This window comes from Simochromis diagramma, unplaced genomic scaffold (assembly GCF_900408965.1).
Source record: "Simochromis diagramma unplaced genomic scaffold, fSimDia1.1 OVJJ01000802.1, whole genome shotgun sequence".
NCBI classification, from domain to species: Eukaryota; Metazoa; Chordata; class Actinopteri; order Cichliformes; family Cichlidae; genus Simochromis; species Simochromis diagramma.
Window position 1 is genome coordinate 3,563,958 of NW_024387492.1, and position 21,810 is coordinate 3,585,767.

The 21,810-nt window shown below is 41.1% G+C and overlaps 2 protein-coding genes across 4 annotated transcripts in view; one reads left to right on the plus strand and one right to left on the minus strand.

Moving 5' to 3' along the window:
- Window positions 1-1,684: 1,684 nt before the first annotated feature.
- Window positions 1,685-9,301, minus strand: ubxn2a (UBX domain protein 2A). Of its 2 annotated transcripts, XM_040018130.1 has the most exons (7): window positions 9,175-9,301; window positions 8,731-8,793; window positions 8,391-8,502; window positions 5,778-5,887; window positions 3,707-3,844; window positions 3,227-3,388; window positions 1,685-2,497 (listed from the first exon to the last, which is right to left on the minus strand). In XM_040018130.1, exons 2-7 carry the CDS (start codon window positions 8,772-8,774, stop codon window positions 2,314-2,316), a joined length of 750 nt encoding a protein of 249 aa, XP_039874064.1. In that variant the 5' UTR covers window positions 8,775-8,793; window positions 9,175-9,301; the 3' UTR covers window positions 1,685-2,313. The 2 variants fall into 2 exon arrangements, with proteins under 2 accessions (XP_039874064.1, XP_039874065.1); XM_040018131.1 differs by lacking the exon at window positions 8,731-8,793 and having other exon boundaries at window positions 9,175-9,281.
- Window positions 9,302-12,006: 2,705 nt separating this feature from the next.
- atad2b (ATPase family AAA domain containing 2B) overlaps window positions 12,007-21,810 on the plus strand; it is a 65,933-nt gene continuing 56,129 nt past the window's right edge. Inside the window, exons 1-16 of one of the 2 annotated variants that reach the window (XM_040017091.1) lie at window positions 12,007-12,248; window positions 13,985-14,151; window positions 15,041-15,072; window positions 15,177-15,324; window positions 15,651-15,750; window positions 15,856-15,985; window positions 16,165-16,314; window positions 16,454-16,529; window positions 16,689-16,790; window positions 16,870-16,981; window positions 18,021-18,136; window positions 18,472-18,646; window positions 18,817-18,905; window positions 19,680-19,839; window positions 20,810-20,900; window positions 21,128-21,439. In XM_040017091.1, the coding sequence (XP_039873025.1) occupies window positions 12,150-12,248; window positions 13,985-14,151; window positions 15,041-15,072; window positions 15,177-15,324; window positions 15,651-15,750; window positions 15,856-15,985; window positions 16,165-16,314; window positions 16,454-16,529; window positions 16,689-16,790; window positions 16,870-16,981; window positions 18,021-18,136; window positions 18,472-18,646; window positions 18,817-18,905; window positions 19,680-19,839; window positions 20,810-20,900; window positions 21,128-21,439 (2,059 nt within the window). In that variant the 5' untranslated portion in view covers window positions 12,007-12,149. The other variant, XM_040017092.1, reaches the window with a different exon arrangement.

Genomic DNA, 21,810 nt, shown 5'->3' on the forward strand with positions numbered 1-21,810 from the left:
TACTCCTCTGTTGGGAATGCCTTAGATTTGACCTTGACATTAGAAACATATTTTGACATTCCTTATCCCAGAGACAAGAGAAAGATCCCAAAAACAGAAGTATTTATGAAAATTATTTGCTGTTTGTATCAAGCGTTAGTCAACTTTGTTCACCCAGAATGTAAAATAACATGAATATAATAAAAAATGTCACCAGCTGCATAGTGCAAAATATTTTTAACAGCGTCTTTTCACCTTCGCTGCCTTTTAAGAGTTTGATTTCTTTCAACTTCACACTACCTGTCTGCAATCCTGGCTTTCACTGTAGTTTCTTTCCCACAATTACTCATACAAGTTGAGCAGGAAACTGCACGACAGAGTAAACTGAATTCAAGTTTGTGGTTGAGTTTAACCACAGTTTGTGTTAAACCTGTTTCTTTTAGACAATGAGCTAGCTGAGAGACTGCACTGAGGCACAGTAGAAGGTAAAAAGAACTGCGAATCATGTAAAATAACTCTAGTAGAGTCCAAGGATAAAAAATATGGAGCTGGAATTGTGCATAATATATTCACTTTAAGATGGACCCCGAAAAAGAAAGGAGGCCTTTTTGTATGGTTTGGGGAATTAGACAAACTCTGGAAAGGCCCTTTTCACTCTTTGATTTCACTCTTTAGTTTTCCAACTAAGCATAAGCAGCTGTTTTGGTCCCAGATGCTTACTCTCAGCGATCCTCCTCTCCTTCAAGCATGACAACAAACATGTCATGTAGACCTCAGGTACCTGAACCAAGACCTCTCCATAAATTCCAAGCACGCAAACCCCCTCTATGAAAACCACATTACCGACAACGGCACAGGCACCGCGGCAGCAAAGTCGGGCTTATGACCTGCATTAGAATGGGTATGTTTCCGATAATGCGTGAAGAGGAATGTACGAAATGAAAAGGTCTGCCGCTGCTCGAGTAAAGAGGGTCATTCTGAGAGGAAATGTGGGGAGTTGAAGGGAAAGTAATTCCCTGCATGCTTTGCCTTATTAAATATGCAGCACAAAGGAAATATGGTCTGTTTTAACTCTCTAGCCCACAACCAAGCGATGCACCCAGCCTGCAGCTTCAGGTATAAAATCCTAAACATACAGTCAGATCAGCTTAGAGACATTTCTGCTGCCGGATTTCTTCGTGTGACCTTGACCATCCAGAGGATGTGAGCTCCTCTTCCTCAACTCCCTCCACCCCCTCCTCACCCGCCTTTAAATATTGAAGATGGATAATGGTGTTGGGCTTCATCATGAGGCCAGTGCTGAGAGCTTGGCTACAGCACACACACACACAGACACACACGTAAAACCAAACACGTCACGTACAAAGAAACACAAGGTTCAATACTCAAGAAAGAACCGTCTGAATACGATGTTTGTGTTTGCTGGCAGTTTTTCCGTGAATCAGCATCAGATGTACGCTTAAGTGTCTTAAGCACCGCTGTGATGTCATCATTCCTCATCAGTGAGCCCTCCCTCCCTCCCTAATCTAAACCCCCTATTAGGACTGTAAATGCCAGCACAGATGTGGAGTAAGGTGCAGCATTGGTGCTTAAGAGTTCAGCCATAATCGCGTATCTGTCATCAGTGATATGATATTAAAACAACACCAATTCAATTTGATCAATTTATTAAATGTTAAAACAAAAAAATGCAAAATTTTATAAGGATTTTTTAAAATTTTATTTTGTCATATCATACATGTGATATGTCGTCCAATGATTTGGTCAAATAAAACAATGCATTTGACCGAAAGAAAAATCATAACACTACGGAAGGCGAAAACTGATAGAGATTAAACAGCAAGGCAAACATAAATACTTCTTTTGTATCACAGTACTGTGCAAACAAAAAAAAAAAAAATATATATATATATATACTGCTGACTGTGCAGAAAAGGTGGTAAATCACAATTTGGGAAGACTTGCTTGGTGGTGATGGTGGTGGGATTTTGCGTGTGTGATGGGGCGGATGGAGGTTTTACACGTGGCAGATTAAACAGATGGAGATCCCTTGGAGGACCATCTGCATGGGCGACAGCCTATATCGTTTTTCAGCAGATTTAAGAAGGTCTGACGACAGGTAACTGCTGTCCTCCAGAGGAAGGACAGCACCTTTTGCAACTAAGCGATTATATCGTTAATAAAGTTTGAGCTAATCCCACACGGGGACAGTAGAAGGAGACAGCAGCTGTCAAATGCGAGTGCTGTGGACCTTGAGATTGCTATCAGGGGGACACAATGAGTCAGTGAGGGGGAAAAGCAGCGTGCTGTGTGTGAATTATGGGCTCGTGTTGGTCAGGAGTGTCCAAATGGAGCCTGTGTGTTCAGGGCTCTCTGTACAATAACAGCGTTGGTCAAATCCGCTTCTTCCAGACTTAATTCTTTGTCGGTGAGCTCTCGGAAAGGAAGAGATGTCGTCAGGACGAAAGGTGGGCAGCTCCTCTGGCAGCGTGACACGAAATCATGAACATCAGCGATCCTGGAGGAGAAAAAAATATAAATAAATGAAACATCAAGACTGGAGATTTAAATAAACTAAACAAACAAACTGCCATCGTAAATACAGAAATGAACATGTCTGCTCCTATTAAAACTTTCCCAGCCAAGTACTCCAGTCCCTACTGTGACACGTGACTTCTGTATGAAGCACTATACTAGTACCATCATATATTATTAATAATGAGGCCCCAGTGTATATGAAGCAATCCTATGTAAGGCCTGCTCCTCACGCTGCAGGCTGGAAGGGTTCAGTCCTCTCCATCCATCCTTTGCTTACTAACCCTGTTATATAAAAGCTGCACCAGACTTACGCAATCCCTCTCAGGGGATTTTATAGATCCACGCTGTTGCTACATCTCAGATTATGTTTTCTGCTGCCCCATGCACTGTGGGGCAGGGGGACGTAACACGCAGCATGCCTCCAGCCTTTAACTCCAGCAGCCTAGAACAGAGCATTACGTAATCCTAACCCCCACCTACTTCACCACCTCCCAAGCTAGAGCAAACAAAAATCTTTTTTCATCCCTTCAACCACTTCTTTTTCCTGCTTGAGATTATGGGATTTACACGCAGCGCAGCAGGAGCAGAAAAGTGTCAAGATTCCTCTTACACAGCGCAGTTAGTCGGTCTTTAATTTGCTGATTCTTTCTCTTATTTTTGTCCTTTGATCAAACCGAAGATCGAGATGTGTCGTATTGGCGATACGTACCGATGCGATAGGTTAAACCTCTGCACCAGTCTCCTGCCGTCGGCCAACCAGATCTGCAGGGAGGTGACGGGAAGGGCGTGGTCTAGTGTTACCATGGGAATAGGAGGAGATTCTCCGTCCTCGTGCACAGATGGTGACCTGGCTACTACTCTGGGTGCCACACTGGGAATGGACAGAAGATAAATAGCAGATTAACCACCAGTTTAGGAGTGCGCACGCCAGGTTTACCATGCACACCGACGCCAGGAAAAAAAAAAATCTCATGCAAAATGTTTGCAGACTCTTTGTGTCAGTGATGGTGCAAAAATGTTTTGGTGCTCATCTTGACAAGCAGACTCGTCTGCTGTGCCAGATTTGGTTGTGGGGTTTTGATATTTGGATTTAGAGGGACACCTAGTGGTGCACGGTAGCCTTTAAATCTTGAGATCACACTGCACAAAATACAAAAACAATAGGACATTCACAGCGACAATCTCTCACCTGCCAAGTCTGTATCCTCGACCGCTGAAGGGATGAAAAGCCTTCTTCTTGGGAACGTAATTTTCCTCTGTCAGATCTTCCACGCTAATCTCCAGCTCCTCCTCTTCTGCTCTGCTCTCCCACTCTGCCGGAAGCTCCCTGGGATAGATTAAAGATCCGGATTGGAGTCCAGTCAGATCAATCAATATGACAAATGAGCTGCACTAATAAGCTTTATCTAGCTTCAAGTGTCGGGCTTTGGTCAGCAGGGAGAATATCTTCCCTGCTAATTTCATCATGAGGGAGTGATCAAAACCAGTGAATCGAACCAAGGAGAGATGTTACATGTGACTTACATTCAGGCTTAGTCTGTCCCTCCTTCTTGTATGTGTGCAGCACATATAATTTAAGTAGGTCTGCATCAGTGTTCCCAAAGTGAATGGGTTCAAAAGTAATCAGACAATTGCCTACTTAACATTCCTCGTCTAGCCCTTTGACATTTTGTCATTAGCCCATGATGAAAAGAGCTCCCGTTGATTGATTGAGAGCTGTCTTTTGGATTGAGGTGGCTACTCAGGAAGTTGAGAAAACGGCAATCAAGCAGGTATACCAAGAAGCATGATTGGTTATCATCACTAAACTCTGGCAAGTAGGTTTGATAATGGACGTGGATATGGTATTTAAACATATTTAAACTAAAGACAAAGAAAGAGAGAAAATAAAAAACAACTTCATTTGGCATTTATTCAAAGCAATCTAACACTGCAGGCTCTGATTGAAATCAATAAAGTATTAACCCACGCCGGCGGTCTCAACTGAACGGGTCAATGCTATTTGAACTGACGTTCATTAAACACTTGGCTGGTGTCGAGGAGAAGTGGACCACCTCTAATTCATTAAAACTTTTTTTTTATTTGCATTTTGATATTGACTTAACTTCTGACACCACAAACAACTTTGGGTCATGCCCGTGCCTGCCGTGGAGCCATGCCCAGACAATGCATTCATCAAGCAGCGGCAGCTACTACACACTTGTTAAAGCAGTTGTAAAATGTTGCTTAGTGCCCACTCAGCGATAATGTTATGTTTTTGGTTTATGCATGTGAGACATGGGGAACCTGTCCACAGTGCACTCTGCTTTTTGCACCCTAACAGCTGTGATGGACATTTTACAGATAAATTCAGCTGAATTGGTGTTTTTAGCTGTCCTGATTGTTTTAGTATAAGTGTGTTTTTGGTAGAAAAAAATCAGAAATTAGTATAACGTCTCCCACTTCTTTTTTTGTCCTCCCCTTGTCCAGTTTCCTGAATATCTTTAAGGTCAGACCGCACACCACGCAAAGATATGCCAAGCTTTAGGTTAACAGATATTTGGAAATCATCTTGTTGGTGTTATTATTGAGATTTGTCACATATTCAACTAAAAATAGGAACAAATGAGGTGTTTCAGAGAAAAGTCACATGTCACAGTAGGGACTGGAGTACTTGGCTGGGAAAGTTTTAATAGGAGCAGACATGTTCAGTGGGGAGTGTTACATGGTCAGGTACTGGACTGAAGATGAGTGGAAAAAGAGCTAATGAATGAAGAAAAGCCTGGAGAACTATTGTTCAAGAACACTTTAAAAATGACAAGAAAATCTTTCTCCTTGGATGCGAAATGTAAAAAAAACGTTTGCACCTTACTGTACATTTCTCCCTAACACTGATAGCACATCTGCTCCACAATGAGCACAAAATATAAATAAATATGTTTTATATTTAATTTCTGTATGACTTTGCTCTTATTAGGAGAAATGTGTTAAATTTATGTTACAGATTACTCAAAAAGATATTAAGATGATAAGAAAAATGACACCGTCTTGCCATTAACTTTTCACTGCCTGAGGAACAATAAGAATTGCACTATTAGTCTGAACACTCCCTTCTCATCAGTGAGAGAACACTATTTGAGGTCGTTAAGCCACCAAGAGTAATTAAAAACCATGATTAAAGCCTAGGATTTGATGGCCCTCCTTTGTGGTAAGGCAGCAAAAATCTAACTGAAGACATCGTTAAAACAGGAAGGTTATCCTGTTTCAGCCAGTCGACTCACCCCCTTTTGATGGCATCCAGGAACTCTTGATTCTCTGGAATGGAGTAGCTGCGAAAGTCCTCGTCATTCACAGTGAAGCCGTCCTTCCACAGCCTCACCACCATCTCCACCTGGAACCAAAGCAAAAAAACCCCAATCAAATAGGCCTGACAGGATTCAGAGATAAAGTCGCCACACAGCTGTTAACCTCGGGAGGTCGGATTTTTACTGCGGACTGTTTATCCTGGCAACGAACGGGTAAACAAAATATCCTGTGATCACTGAAGCCTTGTGCTTGTGCTTTCAACTGAGATTTGCCTGACAGAGCTCGGTGAGAGTTCTCATTTGGAGAGTCTTACGCCATTTTCACTCACGCACCGCAGGCCATTGGAGGCGAACGTGAGCATGCAATTTTCAACGCAATTAAACAAATGTTTAGCCTGCCGGGTCCCTATTACAAAGGCTTTGTGAGGTTCGTCTGGGCACGTGCCAGAAAAACTACAGGTAATAGTTCAGTGATTTCCCTGCAGGCAAGTGCGTCCTTCTCCTGCATGATCTGATCAGGCAGCACCGTCGTCTAAACCAAACAGATTCTTTGTTACGTCCTCTTGGTTTGTGCTCTTGGCTGTGAAGCTTAGAAAGTTACTTATTGAATAATTTGATCTGGCACTTAGCTAGATATGTCCATTTTATTTGGCTGTGCAACATGGACGTTTTATGCTCACGGGACAGCTCTATAATAACTTGCACTAAAAAAATGTAAAAACATTGACATTGAATTTGATCTGCCTGACATGCATTAAAAATGTAAAATTGGAGAATTAGCTATTTTAAAATGTCATTTAACTGCTTTATATTGAATCGATGTATACTGAGTATATGTGACACATGAACTCTCTTAAGCAGCTTTCTTGCCATTTCTTTAATTATTCTTCAGTAATAGTTCTCCAGGCTTCTTTAACGACATTCAAAGCTCTTCTTTGGCTGTCTTTTGTTCACCACTGGTTGAAATGCAGTCCTAAACCATGACAGTCTTCAATATGCTTCACAGATGGCTGTAGACACTCACTGTTCTACCTCTTTCCTGACCCCTCCATTTCTCTCCCCGTTTCCCTTCCTTAACAATAGCTTATTGACAGCCTGGGACACTGTGACCTAGGGCTGCACGATTAATCGTTAGAAAATCGCGATCTCGATTCATACGTATGTGCGATCTCATTTCCAAACGACAATGATTTAAAAAAAAAAAAAGACGACGACGATTGTACCGCATTTTGATCCGGGACGTAATCTGCATGAAAACAAGCGCTCACTCTTCCTGCTCAACAAATGACAAGGGCGGAGCCTTATACCACGTGATACAGAAGCTGTGCCGTGTGATGCTAAAATTAGCAGGGAAAAAACAACGGAGAGCACGTCAGGGATGACGAGAAAGTGACAGGAGAAAATCCGTCCCGGTCAACCACCCAAACATCAATAACGGGAACCTTCCCTATACACATCGAACTTCCGCAGGCACAAAGAAATTACCGAGGCTATCACTTATCACCTGACCAAAGATATGGCTCCCATCAACACTGTGCAAAACGAGGGATTTAGGAAAATGATCAACACCCTAGACAAACGCTACACAGTGCCGTCCCGCAACTATTTTTCTATTGTTGCACTACCTGCCCTATACACGCAGTGTCGAGCAACGGTGGAGACAGAATTTCAAGCAGTACAACATTTTGCGGCAACAACAAAACGTGAGACATTTGTTGTTTTTATGTTTATTTATTGTTTTTATGTTCAGTCTCAACTGTTACGAAGTTGATGTGCAGTTAATAAGTGCAATAAATATTTATACTGGAAAATAAAATCGTGAGAGAATCGTGATCTCAATTCTAAGCCAAAAAATCGTGATTCTCATTTTATGCAAAATCGTGCAGCCCTACTGTGACCATTTCTGATGAGGCTTCAATGAACAGTACATAGGTCAGCTGAAGGATAGAGACATCTCCCGGGTCCTGTGTTAGGTCTTTTGCTGGGTTTTTCTCAAGGACATTACTTTCAGATTTTTTTTATTCTGTACTTATCCAGTTTCCTCAAAACTTTAACATTTTGGGCTAATAGTCCTAGAGGAATTACTTTGCTGGTGCAAAAATACTATTTATACCTCTCTTGTGGTGTTATCTTTGGCATTTTTCATAGTTTCAACTAAAGAAATGTGAACAAATTAAGTGTTTTTGCCTTAATGATGCAAAAATTGATTCTTTGCTAAGCTGTCAATTATTTATAGACATAACACTAGTTTCACTCCTTAAGTTTGATGCCTTTTTCTACTTAAATGCATTAAGTGGCTTAGCAAACAAAAATAACAATCCTGTGAAAATAGTCAGATACAAGAACCGGACTGAAAATGAGTGAAAAAGCCGCCAATGAGAACTACTGATGAAAACCAATTTTAAAAAATGACAAGTGAGTCTGGCTCCTTGGAAGCATAAATGTAAACAAATGAGGTGTGGCTTAAGACTCTTGCGTATTACTGTGTATACTTTACTTAAATGTTGTGTTATTACTGGTCTATAAGCTCAGAAATGTAGGCTGGACATTTGCAGAGATCTGGCTCTCAAGTGTGAATTTGTCTCTGACCTTTGAAGTCCCTGAGGCATCGTAACAGATCTTCTCCACCTCATCGAGGAGGTCTTCCACAGAAAAACTACGACTCATTGGAGCTTCCTCTTCATTGTCCTCACTGACCACCCTTTATGAGAAGAAAGTGCAGGTATTCACTCATCATGCTTATTGAATTCAGTCTACAGTCACAAGCGTTAATGTGCAAGACCATGCAAAGCAAGTTCACACACCCCAGAATATGTTATTATTATTATGTCCAACCCAGTTATTTTCAGATTATTTCACATCCACGGCATCAATTCAGTTACAGGACTTCATTTGCCTAGAAGTGGATTTAACAAAGAGAATGACTTACCATTGTTCATCTTTTTCACTCTCCACAGTGTCAGTTTCTTTCATGTCTTTCTATGTTTCCCATCTAAGGAACAAGCGAGCACACACACACACACACACTGTTTTAAAAGCGTGGTTGATGTTCAATATTTTGGAGGGTAACCTTTTATTGTCTTAGCGGCGTATTATGTACACGTGTGCAGTAAAACTGTGCTACACCGCTTAAAAATGACCTAAAACGGATCATTTTTATAAAGCACTACGTGATCGATAGATAGCCAGACAGCCAAGCAGCCTGCAGCTTTATCGTTATTTATGCAAGTGGGCGGCAGAAAGCGATGGACCCGCAAAGAGCAAAACACACACGCAGGAGCCGGTCGTAAAAACGAGGATTATATGTCAGCATAAACACAACAGATGCCCATTAGCATGCGCGCATAAAGGATAAGGTCGAATAGTGAATTACCAGTCCGTGTTTTAATCGGTTAATCCAGGGCTACACATCTGTAGCCATAAGTTTCAGGGTAGCGGCGCTTCTGCTGAGCAATACATGTGACGTAACAGTGCCGTAAATCCACTCGCGATGTCGCGGTTGTACACTCTTCTGTGCTGAACTCAGCAGGTCTTCTCTCCCAGCTGAAACTCACGATACAGTATTAGATGGCATGGAAAGCCCACTGGATCCAAACTTGTGTGCGTTTGTTTCTATTTAGAGGTAAGATATCTCATATGTCTCAACTCTATGGAGGGCTTAAACTGCCAAAATACAAAACAAATAATTAATGACTCACTAATAAACACGCAGGCAAACAAACACAGACAAAAATAATTTAATATAGTTTTCTGGTACATTTTCTTGTAGAAGCTTCTCATACGCCCTGAGGACCAAAACTACCAAAATTATAAATGAACAGGTAAATAAATCAGTAAAAAAACAAAAAATAAATAACAATTTAAAAAAAAAAGCTATCTTACTGAAACGCACAAAATCTCTTTTTGGTTGTTTTAATTAAGGACAGAGCAACCAAACCTGGGACACAGGTACATCTTCCACACTGGATATGATCACATTGCTTTGAAGCTGACAGGTGATTGCTTATGGACATTCTAGGCTCTGACTGCCTCACTGAAACTCCAATAGATTTATTACGATATATTTACTACGTTAATCAGTGACATCCCGCACTCAGTAGTCTATACAACATCACTGGTTATTTTACTTGTAGTTGCTTCAAATGCCTGAATGTAAATCACTTTCTGTGGCCTGTAGTTGCCAAATCGCTGTGAATTGCTTCCTGTAGGGGTACAGCTTTGGGCCCCTCAAGGTTCTCATCTATATCACATATTATGTTCCCTAACAACCACCTCACAACAGGTTTTAATGACCCATTTGTAGCAGTTATACACTTAAATTACCTTTCACGTGCATGACACCACTTTCACTGTACAACAATAACATTTAAATTGTTGCCTATTTGTTATTGTGACGCAAAACGTGAATAATGCATGATATATTATGTCATTATGTTGCACATTGTAGCCAATACAAACAATACTACAGCATGGTCATTTAATAGTCATATATAATTCAACACATCAAATATAATTTTATAAAAGATCTTTTTATTTTTCCCCATTCATTTGCTTACTTATTAAATGCGCCTCGTATTTATGAATTTGGCATACGTTTATACTTTTTTTGACATAATTATAGACATTGTGCTTGAGAAATAATATAGCATCCAAGGTGGCATGTTCAGTATAAACCACATCCTTAAACTTATTTTCATTATCTCTGAATCAATTATCATTGCTAGCAAATGTATTATTGTAGTATTTTCACTACTTCTAATAAAAGTAGTAATTTAAACTTGACATATGTTACATCAATTACTAAGCAGCTACACAGCGAAGAAGGTGATGTATGGTGTGAAAAACAGGCTGTATTTCTGAAATTACGCTAATGAGAGATTAAAAAAAATGTTTAAAAATGAAAGGAAGCTCTTGATGGTAACAGAATTTAGTTTAGGTGTGGACTTAAATCATATCCAGGAAAATATGTTTGGTTAACATGAAATCCATGCCTGATCTTTGATGGCGTATTAGTGGAGAATAATTTCAGTGACCCTTGACCTTTTCTGCATTCCCATACCTTCTATTAAACTCTATGAGAACATATAAGCACAGGTAAAGAAATTTCATTTTTCAATCATCTAACCGATATTTCGAAGGCGAGATAATGAACTGGACATGTGAATGAATCGTCTAGTTCACTTCATTTGAAATCGACAGCCTGGCTGGAGTGCATTGCCCACTTATGCTCAGAACAGGGTACAATGATAATGAAAACAGATTCCTGTTTCCATGTGAAAGGTTTAGATTTTCTTACATTTGTATAAAAAATATTTATTTGAGATATCAAATGGGAATATTTTATGGCACAAGGTTCTTAAGAAAAAAACAACAACATTTTGACATTGATTTTTAGAAACCATTGCTTGAACCAAAAAAGAGGAAAAAAAGAAGAAAAAAAACCCAAAACAGATGGCTAGCACAGTTGCATCTTGACTCAAGCCAGAAATAGAACAGAAAACACACAAACAGTCATTTTTACTTGTGGGGATAAAATGACAGGGAGTGCAGTGAAAGAAGCAAGGCTAAAAGCATCAAAGTGAGAAGAGATTATTATTAATTCAGCCTCTTCTACTACATACTTGGAGGTCACAAAGAATTCAAAATTTGATAGTCAGTACAATTCAGCCCTGTCTTGCAAACAAAAACAGTTTTTTAGGTTGTAGTAATAATAGCTTGTGTGATTATTTGAGTTTTAAAGATTCTGACTGCAGCTTTACAGGGCAAATCTAAATATTTTTTATCATTCACAGACCTTTTACATTTGTTGATGTTTTAATATATATATATATATTTGATGAAGACAAAGAGTGAATTGCTGCACATACTGGGCATCCTGGAAAAAAAACTGCAGACAGTTTGTATGATAAAGTGCAGGCTGCCCACTTCCATCTGTTTTCCTGCTGGCGTCAAGTGTACCACCTTTTGTTATTTATTTGGTGACTTATCGTGCTTTAATAGTACTTAGCTGATTAACTGACTGTCCCCAGTGTACAATACAAGTACTTACCCATAGTAACATATCTGCATTAAGAATTACTGCCTTTGTGATATAAAGTATCCATGTAATAACAAAGATAGTAGGTCTTTTGGTGGTAATCCAGTCAGCAGAAATGAATGCACCTGCCAAACAGACTTAGAACCACCACACACAGAGAGAGAGAGGGAGAGAGAGGCGGGGAGATAGAGAGGTAGACACAGAGAGAGAGAGAGAGAGATGGCGCCTCGAACTCGATCCTGCTCTCACTGAGGCAGTGTTTAGAGCCGGTTAGAGAGATTCAGTAAGGGGCAGACAAAAGAAAAAAAAACATGGTGAACACAAGGAAAAGCTCACGGACTAGGAGCGGTCCATTCATCTCGTCGAGGACTAGGTCGTCGTCGAGAAACGAGCGAAACTCTGAGGAACATGTAAGCCGGTTTCTTTTCTTTACCGGCGAGCTAGCTGGCTGGCTAGTTTGGCTAGCTGGTTGCTAGCCTTGGCCTCAAGGTGCTCCACATAATGTATTATTCACAGCAAAATACGAGCAGTATCGACACTGACACCAACACAGTCACGCAGATACATAGTGTAAGACATGAATGCGGCTAGTCGTTTGCGTATCCTTCGCACTGAACGGATTGTACAGCTGTTAGATTACAAGCTAGCGATATGAACTGGCTATAGCTTCAACTTGAGTTCCCTTTGTTTTTGGCAATTTTAACCGGCTGACTTGTTCCACTGTTTTTACCATTAATTAGCCCACCCAATAAAGACAGTTGGGGTTTTGACTCAAGGCTGTTGGCACTACTATGTGTCGCTATCCTCGAAGTGTCAGCTTACTTATTATCTCACATATGAAGGGAGAAAGCGATAGTTAAGCTAGCATTGTAGGTTACAGTTAGCCTAGCAGCTAGCTTACAGTGGGGGGAAGGGAGTCCCAGGTTCACAACAGTTGGCTGGCTCGGGTCCGTATTTAGCAAGTCTGAACCTGGTGAACTTTGAGTTATAAATGACCCAAAGACCCATGGGCAAGTTGGTTTTTAGACTGTCCGTTTAAAACACACTCGTAGAGTTAAATATTCCCATGTGTTCTTCGAAAGAATGATTTGATAAATGAGCTTTAGATTTTACTCCCGATCGCCCGACCTACAAGCTGCCTGACAGGCTTTGTTTCAAAATGTAAACATTGTGATTATGCAAGACAGGAAGGTATGTATTTCCGTAATATTTACGATTATTACGGCACTTAACACAGACAAAGAAATCATTTAATCAATGGGAAATATCTGTTGGTTGCTGTTAGCGCATTCCTGAGTTTTAGTGGTTTGTTGGACGAGTGGTGGTACGTCGCAGAATTGTGGGTCATGATTCATGAAATACGTAGCTCCGGTCCAGACCAATCGATAGCACCCGATATTGCACTGTGTGAGTGTAGAACTGCACTCTTTGTAACAGAGTTGTAACTTTCCCACCTTTTATTTACATTGCCATATCACAAGAAGTCAGTGTAGTGTTGTACTCCATGCAACCAGCCATTTTACTCTGTTAGCTACTTGTTGACCTTGTCAGAACTTGTCAGAACCGACTGTCCTGCTGTGACAGTGTTTGCAGAGTGATTCACATGTGGAAATGATTTCACGGTGCACCTCTTGGGCTGCCTCCGTGCGTTTCTTCACTCCTGGTACACCCTGCATTTTACAGTCTGTCTGCATCCATCTATCCACCCAGTCAGACAAACCCCTCTGTCAGCACTGCAGACAGTTGCCTATGACAACAGTGAGATATGCTCACATATCAGCGGGGAAGTTAGGCTGTGAAGGGCATGAGCATCAAGGGCATATGTCTGGTTGGTGCTGTGCTGAGATTCACAGGGTACATTGAGGAAGTGGGTTCAGGGCGTCTTGTTTCATGACAGTCCTCTATTCTGGATTTGACGCTCTCCGATCTTGTTCTCTTGTGTCCTCGATTTTTTATTTTTTTTTCCCGCCCCATGAAACATATTTTTACTTAATATTCAAAGAGACCTTGTATGCAGATATTTGTGAAACATTCTCTCTGTATTTGTTATCCTCTTTTTTTCCTTTCCTTGTTTTTTCTGATTGTGTGTCACAGTTTTGCCTTCACTCCCCTAAGTTCTGGTGTTATGTGTGTGTTTGTCCAACAGAAGGAACCCAGCAGTGATGCGAGCAGTCCCAGCAGTCCACGGTTTGCACCGCCTTCCAAGCGCACACGGCGGCAGACTGCTTCTGAGCCAAGCTCCAGTGATACCTCCCCGTCCCCTCAGACTAAGGGCCAGAGGGTCAGCTGGGGCATTCCTACCTACTGCACAAGGTCAGCTCTTGGCCTAGTTTTTTTTACACACGTAAATTTAATTAAGACAGAGTTGGTCAAGATAGATATTTTGTGGCTCTGGCTGTGAAACCAGAGTTGCATTGTTACATGTCATGTTTTAGTGCTGTGTGATTAACCAAATTTGAAATTATGATCAGTTATGATCTTCGCTTTTAACAGTTATGAAGGCAAGATTATTTGGATAAAACAGTTACTTCTTTTTGCATTACGTTTGCCTAATTTTTTAAAATGCAGTTTTCTTTGTTTATTTTCTTTTTAAGAGTTATTTCTTTGTATATATATATTTTTATTTTTCTTTAATACTTTTTTCCTGCTATTGTCAAGCATACATTTTTTTTTACCCTTCCATAAAAGTTCAGACTCACTTGCTGTTTAGTTCAGCTCTAGCTGAGATGACCAAAAGAGAGCATGCATAGACCTGTTAAAAGGAAGAAAAACTTATAAGGTTTCCATGGGTGAACTTGGGGATGGATTATTAGAAGTTGGCCTCATATTTGAGGGTCTTTCCTTTGGCCACCTGGCCCAGGGCTAGCTTGCAGGTCTCACAAGGCACACAAGTTCACTGCACCTTGAGGCTCCCCATTAGAGGCAGACTGGTAGCTGCACTCTTTACCCGTGTCACCCACTAGCTCTACCTGTTTTTTGTTTTGTTTTTTTCTTCTTCATGGAAATTCAAATGTTCAAAAAAATCCAGGTCACAGTTATCAACTAAAATAATTGTGATAATGATTTTTGGTTTAATCTTGTAGCCTTGTTGTGCATTGTGATCAGAAACACTCCATCCTAAGCTCCTAAGCAGTAATATGTGTGATTGCCATCTTTTGTGCAGCTGTCAGAATTATTTTCTCTTTGTTGTTCTGTTTTACAGACTGTCGTCTCGCATCATGCAAAATGGGCACGGTAAAGTATTTTCCCCCAGTTTATCCCTGTTTAAATAACAATCATCTGGGGAGCATATGATTAAAAAATACCAATTTTAATTGAATCTTCTATCTGTGCTGCAGCCCATATGAGTCACCGGAATGAGGAGAGCGGAGGGGGAGATCACTCTCATATGAATGGCCATGTGGAGCTGAAGAGGAGCTGTCGGGTGAAGAAGAGCCAATTTGAACACCTCAATCAGAGCCTGCTGTTTGACCAGCTGGTCAACAGGTAGCTTCAGGCAGTCATACTGTTGACATGTTTCTTTGCAACAGTGCTTTGAACAGAGAATGAGATGGAAATGTGGTTAACCGGTTCATTTGAAAGACACATTCATTTTTGGAACATATGAAAGTGGATCCTAAAAAAATATTCCTTATTAAATAGTATTTGTATGCTGTGTGTTGTAAGTTGTCACAGTGTTTATTGGTTCAAGGTTTAAGATGAAACATGAGTAGAGAGAAAAACATTTTTGAGATTCTGTACTCTGAAAAGAGAACACTGTAGACAAAGTTGTTATCTTGTTTCTCATTCTGTGTTGGTTTACGTGTGTGCAGCACCGCGGAGGCTGTTCTTCAGGAGATGGACAACATCAGTAGCATCAGGCAGAATCGTGAGGTGGAGCGACTTCGCATGTGGACCGGAGAAACTGAGGAGGTGAGCGAAGCAGTGGAGCGCCACACAAACCAGGGTTTGAAAAGTACCACTGCCTGATGATGCAAGGTGAATGCAAGTGTTGGCATTAAGGCTCTTCTCTTTTAGGAAAACATGGACATGTATTCACGGGTGAAACGCAGGAAATCCATGCGCAGGAGTACTTTCAACATACCTGCGCATCACAAAGTCATGGGCAAAACAGAGCAGGAGGAGGAAGAGGAGGAAGGAACTGAAGGTCAGTTCCCTATTAATGTTCTGCTTACGAATCAGTGAAGAAAGCAAGAGATCATGAAGTCGTTATGAAGTACCTCGTCTTAAAACAAATTAATCATAAAAATTGATTGCTTAGTGTACTATATAATATTTTAAAAACTCAGTATTCTCAAATTTAAAGATGATACTTATGGCTTTCAGAATCTCATGGTGAGGAAGAGGAGGAAGATGCAGAGGATGATGATGACGATGATGAAGGAGATGAAGCAGAGGAGGCAGGGGAGGAAAATGACAGACCGTACAATCTGCGGCAGCGTAAGACAGTGCAGAGATATGAAGCACCGCCTATTGGTAAATATATGTATTTTCTGAATTATTCTTCACGCTTCTAAATTGGTTTCAAATGTAATTTAACAGAAAAAAAAAGCACAGTAAGTGGAAATTATACCAGAGTGTAACCACTAATCATTTTTTGTTTCCCTTTTTTCAGAGCCAGTGAATAGAAAACAGAGCAACCCCTCACTTTTTGACACCCACAGATCCCCAGCGAGGAGAAGCCATATAAGGTGGGCAAACTGTGAAAAGCCCAAATCTGGTGCTCAACATATTACTGTCTTTTTCACAAGTAGCTTTTCACTAGTACGAGTAATGTGCTCATGAGGGGAAAAAGGAATGTCAGTGCGGAGTGATACAATTCTGACCCTTGATTTGTCACGCCTCTCCAGAGTGAAGAAACACGCCATTCACAGCAGTGACACCACCTCATCTTCTGATGAAGAACGCTTTGAGCGCAGAAAAAGCAAGAGCATGACTCGGGCCAGGAACAGGTGCTGGCTGCTGCCTTCTTTCTTCTTACCTCAGTGTTTTTAACTACTCTGTTGTACTCACTTGAATTTGTTGCAACAGGTGCTTGCCCATGAATCTGACGGCTGAAGACCTGGCTAGTGGGGTGCTGCGTGATCGAGTTAAAGTGGGTGCAAGCTTGGCTGATGTGGATCCAATGAACCTTGACCCTTCAGTGAGTGAAAATACTCCCAAGTTCCAAAACAATAATAGAACACAGTTTAGCCTGAATACTTGGGTTCATCAAAATTATTAGACAAAACTAAACGACCCACTGTTTAGTTTTGGAACTGTCAATTATTAATACATAAAAAAAGAAATTTTCTGAGTTAAAATGTGACCTGTTATGCTTTTCCTTATTTAAAGTGGTGGATTGCCATATTAAACATAGCCCATATTTCCATTAAAGAGTTCAGTGTATGGACACACTTAGAATGTACTTCAGGCTGCTCTAATAGCCCTTTTCCACTAGCATCTACTGGACTAAACGTGACTCGACTCTTTTCGGTGGTTTTTCATTACAATTAAACATCACAAAATGTGTGTGCGGTCGTTACAGCCGTGTCCCGGAAGTCCTCTGACGTCATTTGTATGTAATGCGAATGGAGGGCGTTGAGATGATGGTATACCCGCTGCTCGGTGTGGGTTTTTGTCAGACTTGGGGACCACGGTGTTGTTTTCCTTTAGGCATTTCCCTCATTGCCGGGTTTCAATAATGGGGCTTTAGATTTTTGTGAAGGAGATGCTCTCATGACTCATCGAGTGATGCCACTGACTAACCAATCAGTAGAATGCAGGCTGTTGACGTCTCATTTTTGGATTGCCTCAGATTGCTTGGAAACCCGGCTGAGTAGGTACTAAAATACCTGGTACTGGGTACTATCACCTAATGGGAAATCCTAAAAACCGAGTCGAGCCATTCCCAGTTGATCCGAGTAAATACTAGTGGAAAAGGTCTATAAATGTCCCATACAATTTTCTTTTTCTACTCGTGGGTCTGTATGATGTCAGGGAGGGGGGGATATCCTTCATTTGTTCAGCTCGATCTCTGAGCACAGAAACTCCACCATGTGATTTTCAAATCTTTTGTTTGCAAGAAAGAGCCCACTAGAAGAAAGGTGGCTTAAAGTCAGGAAGAGAGGTACAGCGCTTGCTTCCGACATTGGATAAACTGACTTAAAATATGTCTGTGGTTGTGTGTGTCTTCTCCCTAGGTAAGATTTGACAATGTGGGTGGTCTTAGTAATCACATACAGTCACTAAAGGAAATGGTGGTATTCCCTCTGCTGTATCCTGAGATCTTTGAGAAGTTCAAGATTCAGCCTCCCAGGTGAGAACGTACTGCAAGAATATAAGGTTATTCAGTTCCAATTTATGCTGTGTTTTCTAGGGAAAAAAATGGGATCGTTACTTTAATGATGACATTATATTTATGCCTTTTGTGCACGATAAAAGAAGTGTAAGCACTATTTGAAGTTGGTTAAGGGAGCATAAAATTGAGTTATCCCAACAATTTACAGCTTGAAGTACTATTAACATCAAATATTGATCAACCACAGGGTGAGAATTTCCTTTATGTAGTCATTTTAGAGATGAATCTAAAAAGTGGTGAGCTGTAATTATCACATAAACTAAGGTCCTATTCTCTCCCTGTTCTTTTTTTAGAGGGTGTTTGTTCTATGGCCCACCAGGCACAGGAAAGACCCTGGTTGCACGAGCTCTTGCCAATGAGTGCAGTCATGGTGACAGGAAGGTTTCCTTCTTCATGAGGAAAGGAGCCGACTGCCTCAGCAAGTGGGTTGGTGAATCAGAACGGCAGCTACGCCTGCTCTTTGACCAGGTAAACCACTGCAACAGCACTCTGATGAGGTGGAAGACATTTTTTTGTTTCTGATGGCATGTTTTCAGTTCTTCTAGTTCTTTGTACTTAAACACAGGTAAAGCTAAGGAGTGTAATCATATATTGAGTTAAGTAAGCTTGACTTTGGTCCTGTGTGTGCTTTTGACCAGGCTTACCTTATGAGGCCATCCATAATTTTTTTTGATGAGATTGATGGTTTGGCTCCTGTTCGCTCCAGCAAGCAAGACCAGATACACAGGTAAGGCCAATGTCATTTTCAAAGATGCACAGCTGCTTCATGTAAATGTAAAATGCCTAACCTATACTACACTGCTGCACATTAGCAGCAGTGGCATGTCTCTGCATGTGCAGTTCCAAACTGCTGTCTTTTTAACTACCAATAGGTGGCGCAGTTTTGCTAAAACTGCTGGCATTGTAGCTCCGATTGTAAATTAAATTTACTGGATATCTACTTTCCTGCTTGTCGTCAACAGAATTTGAGTTTCATTTGAGCCTTGGTCACAGTAGTAGTGGAAATCAGGGGACCTTCACTTCTGATTTAAACCACTGAATCTGAACTGTGCGTGGGTTAAGAGGCCTTTCACGTAAACACAGTTTGAAGTTGAGCCTTGCTTAAACAATTGCCTGCTAGAAAATTAAATATTTGTAACTGTGAAGAGTGCCATTTAAACCACAGTTTATTCCAAAACGTGAAGAGTGTGTATGCTCTCTTTTTTCATCCATGCTGCCACGCTTTAGTCAACAGAGCACAAGCACAGTTGCTCTTTGCACCACACTATTTTATTCAGTATGGCTGTTTAATGGACCGAATCTTTGTACCATTTGCAAAAATAAAGCCTTGTTAATTTAGGTTGTACCAACTCATGACCCGTATCAGTATTGATTCAAACAGTATTTGGCTCTTGCATGAAGGTTTGCGTATAATGTTTTAGAGCCATGCATGTACAAAATTGAATTTGTTGTTCTATAACTGTCTGGCAGCTTTTGTAATCGCCTCCTTTTCTCTGTACAGTTCTATTGTATCAACTTTGCTGGCCTTGATGGACGGCTTGGACAGTCGAGGGGAGATAGTGGTCATTGGTGCTACAAACAGACTTGACTCTATCGACCCGGCACTCAGGAGGCCTGGACGCTTTGACCGGGAGTTTCTGTTCAGCCTGCCCGATAAGAAGGTGAGAAACATCAATACTGTATACAGTGGAAGTGTGCGCACAGTTGTTTCAATGACACCCAGCTGGAGATCGAAAATAATGCAAACATAATTAGTCTCTTACTCATAAGTCCTGTGACAAAATTGGTACCCACAGCCCGCTGGCTATTAAAAATCTCCTGGTTTTTTTTTCTCTTCATCCTCAGTGTTTGATGTTTTGAGTTAAGCATGTGGCAAAGCAGATGCTCATTAGCTTTCTAGAAAATTAAAATTCAGTCTCAGAAGTTTAATTTTTTTTTCCATACGTAATTGATTTATTTAGCTCTTAGAGGGCGGGAAGCATAAAACAATGTTGCGTGTGAGTAAAAGTGACAGTGAATCAGATGACCAGAACAGTGCAGGTGACTCCTCCCCATCGAGTCTGTCTAATGGGTCGCCTTGCATCGTTTGTCCACACAGTAGGATCACTGGTAATCAAAGGCTAATCTGCAAGCCAGTGGTGGCTTCTCACCAGTAGTAAGCTCTGAATGATTAGAGGATGGGGAAAAAACACTCTCTCTTATGCAAAAGCGAGTCTTTTTACATGTTTTAGTTCTGCTATGTTGCCCAAGCTAGACAGCTTCATGAAATCCATCTCAATGATGCCAGTTGAATAGAAAGGTAGATATGATGAAACATGATGAAAACTCTCGCACTTTATTCACGATAAAAACCACTTTGTTCTCATTGCCCGATCATCAAAGCGGAGTCCTGTGGAGATGTTGCAGTGAATTGTAGGGTGTAGCTTTGGCAAACGTTTCAGCTGAACTCATTCACGCACTTGGCTCTGTTTTGATCTTTCTCATTATGTTGTCAGTTCTAGATAGGGTGAAGGGTGCTTGCATTTAATAGGTGTATTTATGGTGTGTTTTTCTGGGTTTCTTACCTCATGTTTTTGCTCCTTGTGTTTTATTTATTTGGGTTTTTTTCCCTATTCACTACTCTCTCTTCAGGCCAGAAAGCACATTTTGGAGATCCACACACGGGACTGGAATCCCAAATTGTCTGAGCCATTTTTAGATGAACTTGCAGAAAAATGTGTCGGTAAGAGTGATGTTTAAGTATAAAACATTATGCCAATTTTGAAAGTGACTGCAATGTGTAGCTTTACTTTAAAGCTCCAGGTGTTCGGGTAGAACAATAAAAGACAATTGAAAATTTTTCACCATGAAGTGGCAGCAGCTCACAGTGGCTGTGCCAAAAGAGCCAGCGTAAAACCCTAATTAGGAAAACAAATGATTCACTAAGCTTTGTTGTTCTCTTTCTTACAGGCTACTGCGGTGCTGACATCAAAGCACTTTGCACAGAGGCAGCCTTGATGGCGTTGCGCCGCCGTTATCCCCAGATCTATGGCAGCAGCGTCAAACTGAAGCTGGACGTCGCCTCTATCGTCCTGGGGCCTGGCGACTTCAGCAAAGCAATGAGGACAATTGTCCCAGCCTCCCAGAGGGCTTTGGCTCCCCCAGGCCGAGCCTTGTCCCCAACCCTCAGGCCCCTGCTGGCCACTTCTTTCTCCTTGGTGCTGAAAGCTCTGCTCCGAGTCTTCCCCCATGCTCAGTGTACTGACAGGGACAACACACACGGTAGGCGTCTGGAACCCAGGCACCTGTGGTTTCAATTCTATCATGTGTTTTCCTTTTCTTGCTGCTGTTTTTCCACTGTCACTCTTGCTCTTATCTCTCTTGCCACCTGTCTCTCTTGTTAGTTTGTTTTTCCTGTTGGTACTTTGTAGTATTTGATTATCTCTATCTCGTTCCCCAACCTTATTACCAAAGTGCTTTGTATCGCCCTCACACAGTGAACATAGAATCTGTAGTGAAACATCTCCCCTGTGTATGCAGAAGTGATGGCACAGAGATTGGATAACTAGTCATCCTGTGAGCGCTTCAATAACTCAACTCCCACTCCAGTCAACTGAAGACTGTTTACAGCAGATTAGGCTCGATGCAATACT

Bases quoted from the DNA above. Each gene is read 5' to 3' on its own strand.
- ubxn2a (XM_040018130.1), bottom strand. From the start codon at position 8,774: ATGAAAGAAACTGACACTGTGGAGAGTGAAAAAGATGAACAATG. The intron at 5,888-8,390 runs GTCAGAGACAAA...CTTTGGTTCCAG, and splicing joins ATGCCTCAGGGACTTCAAAG to GTGGAGATGGTGGTGAGGCT. The intron at 3,389-3,706 runs GTGAGAGATTGT...GTCCATTCCCAG, and splicing joins CGAGGATACAGACTTGGCAG to TGTGGCACCCAGAGTAGTAG.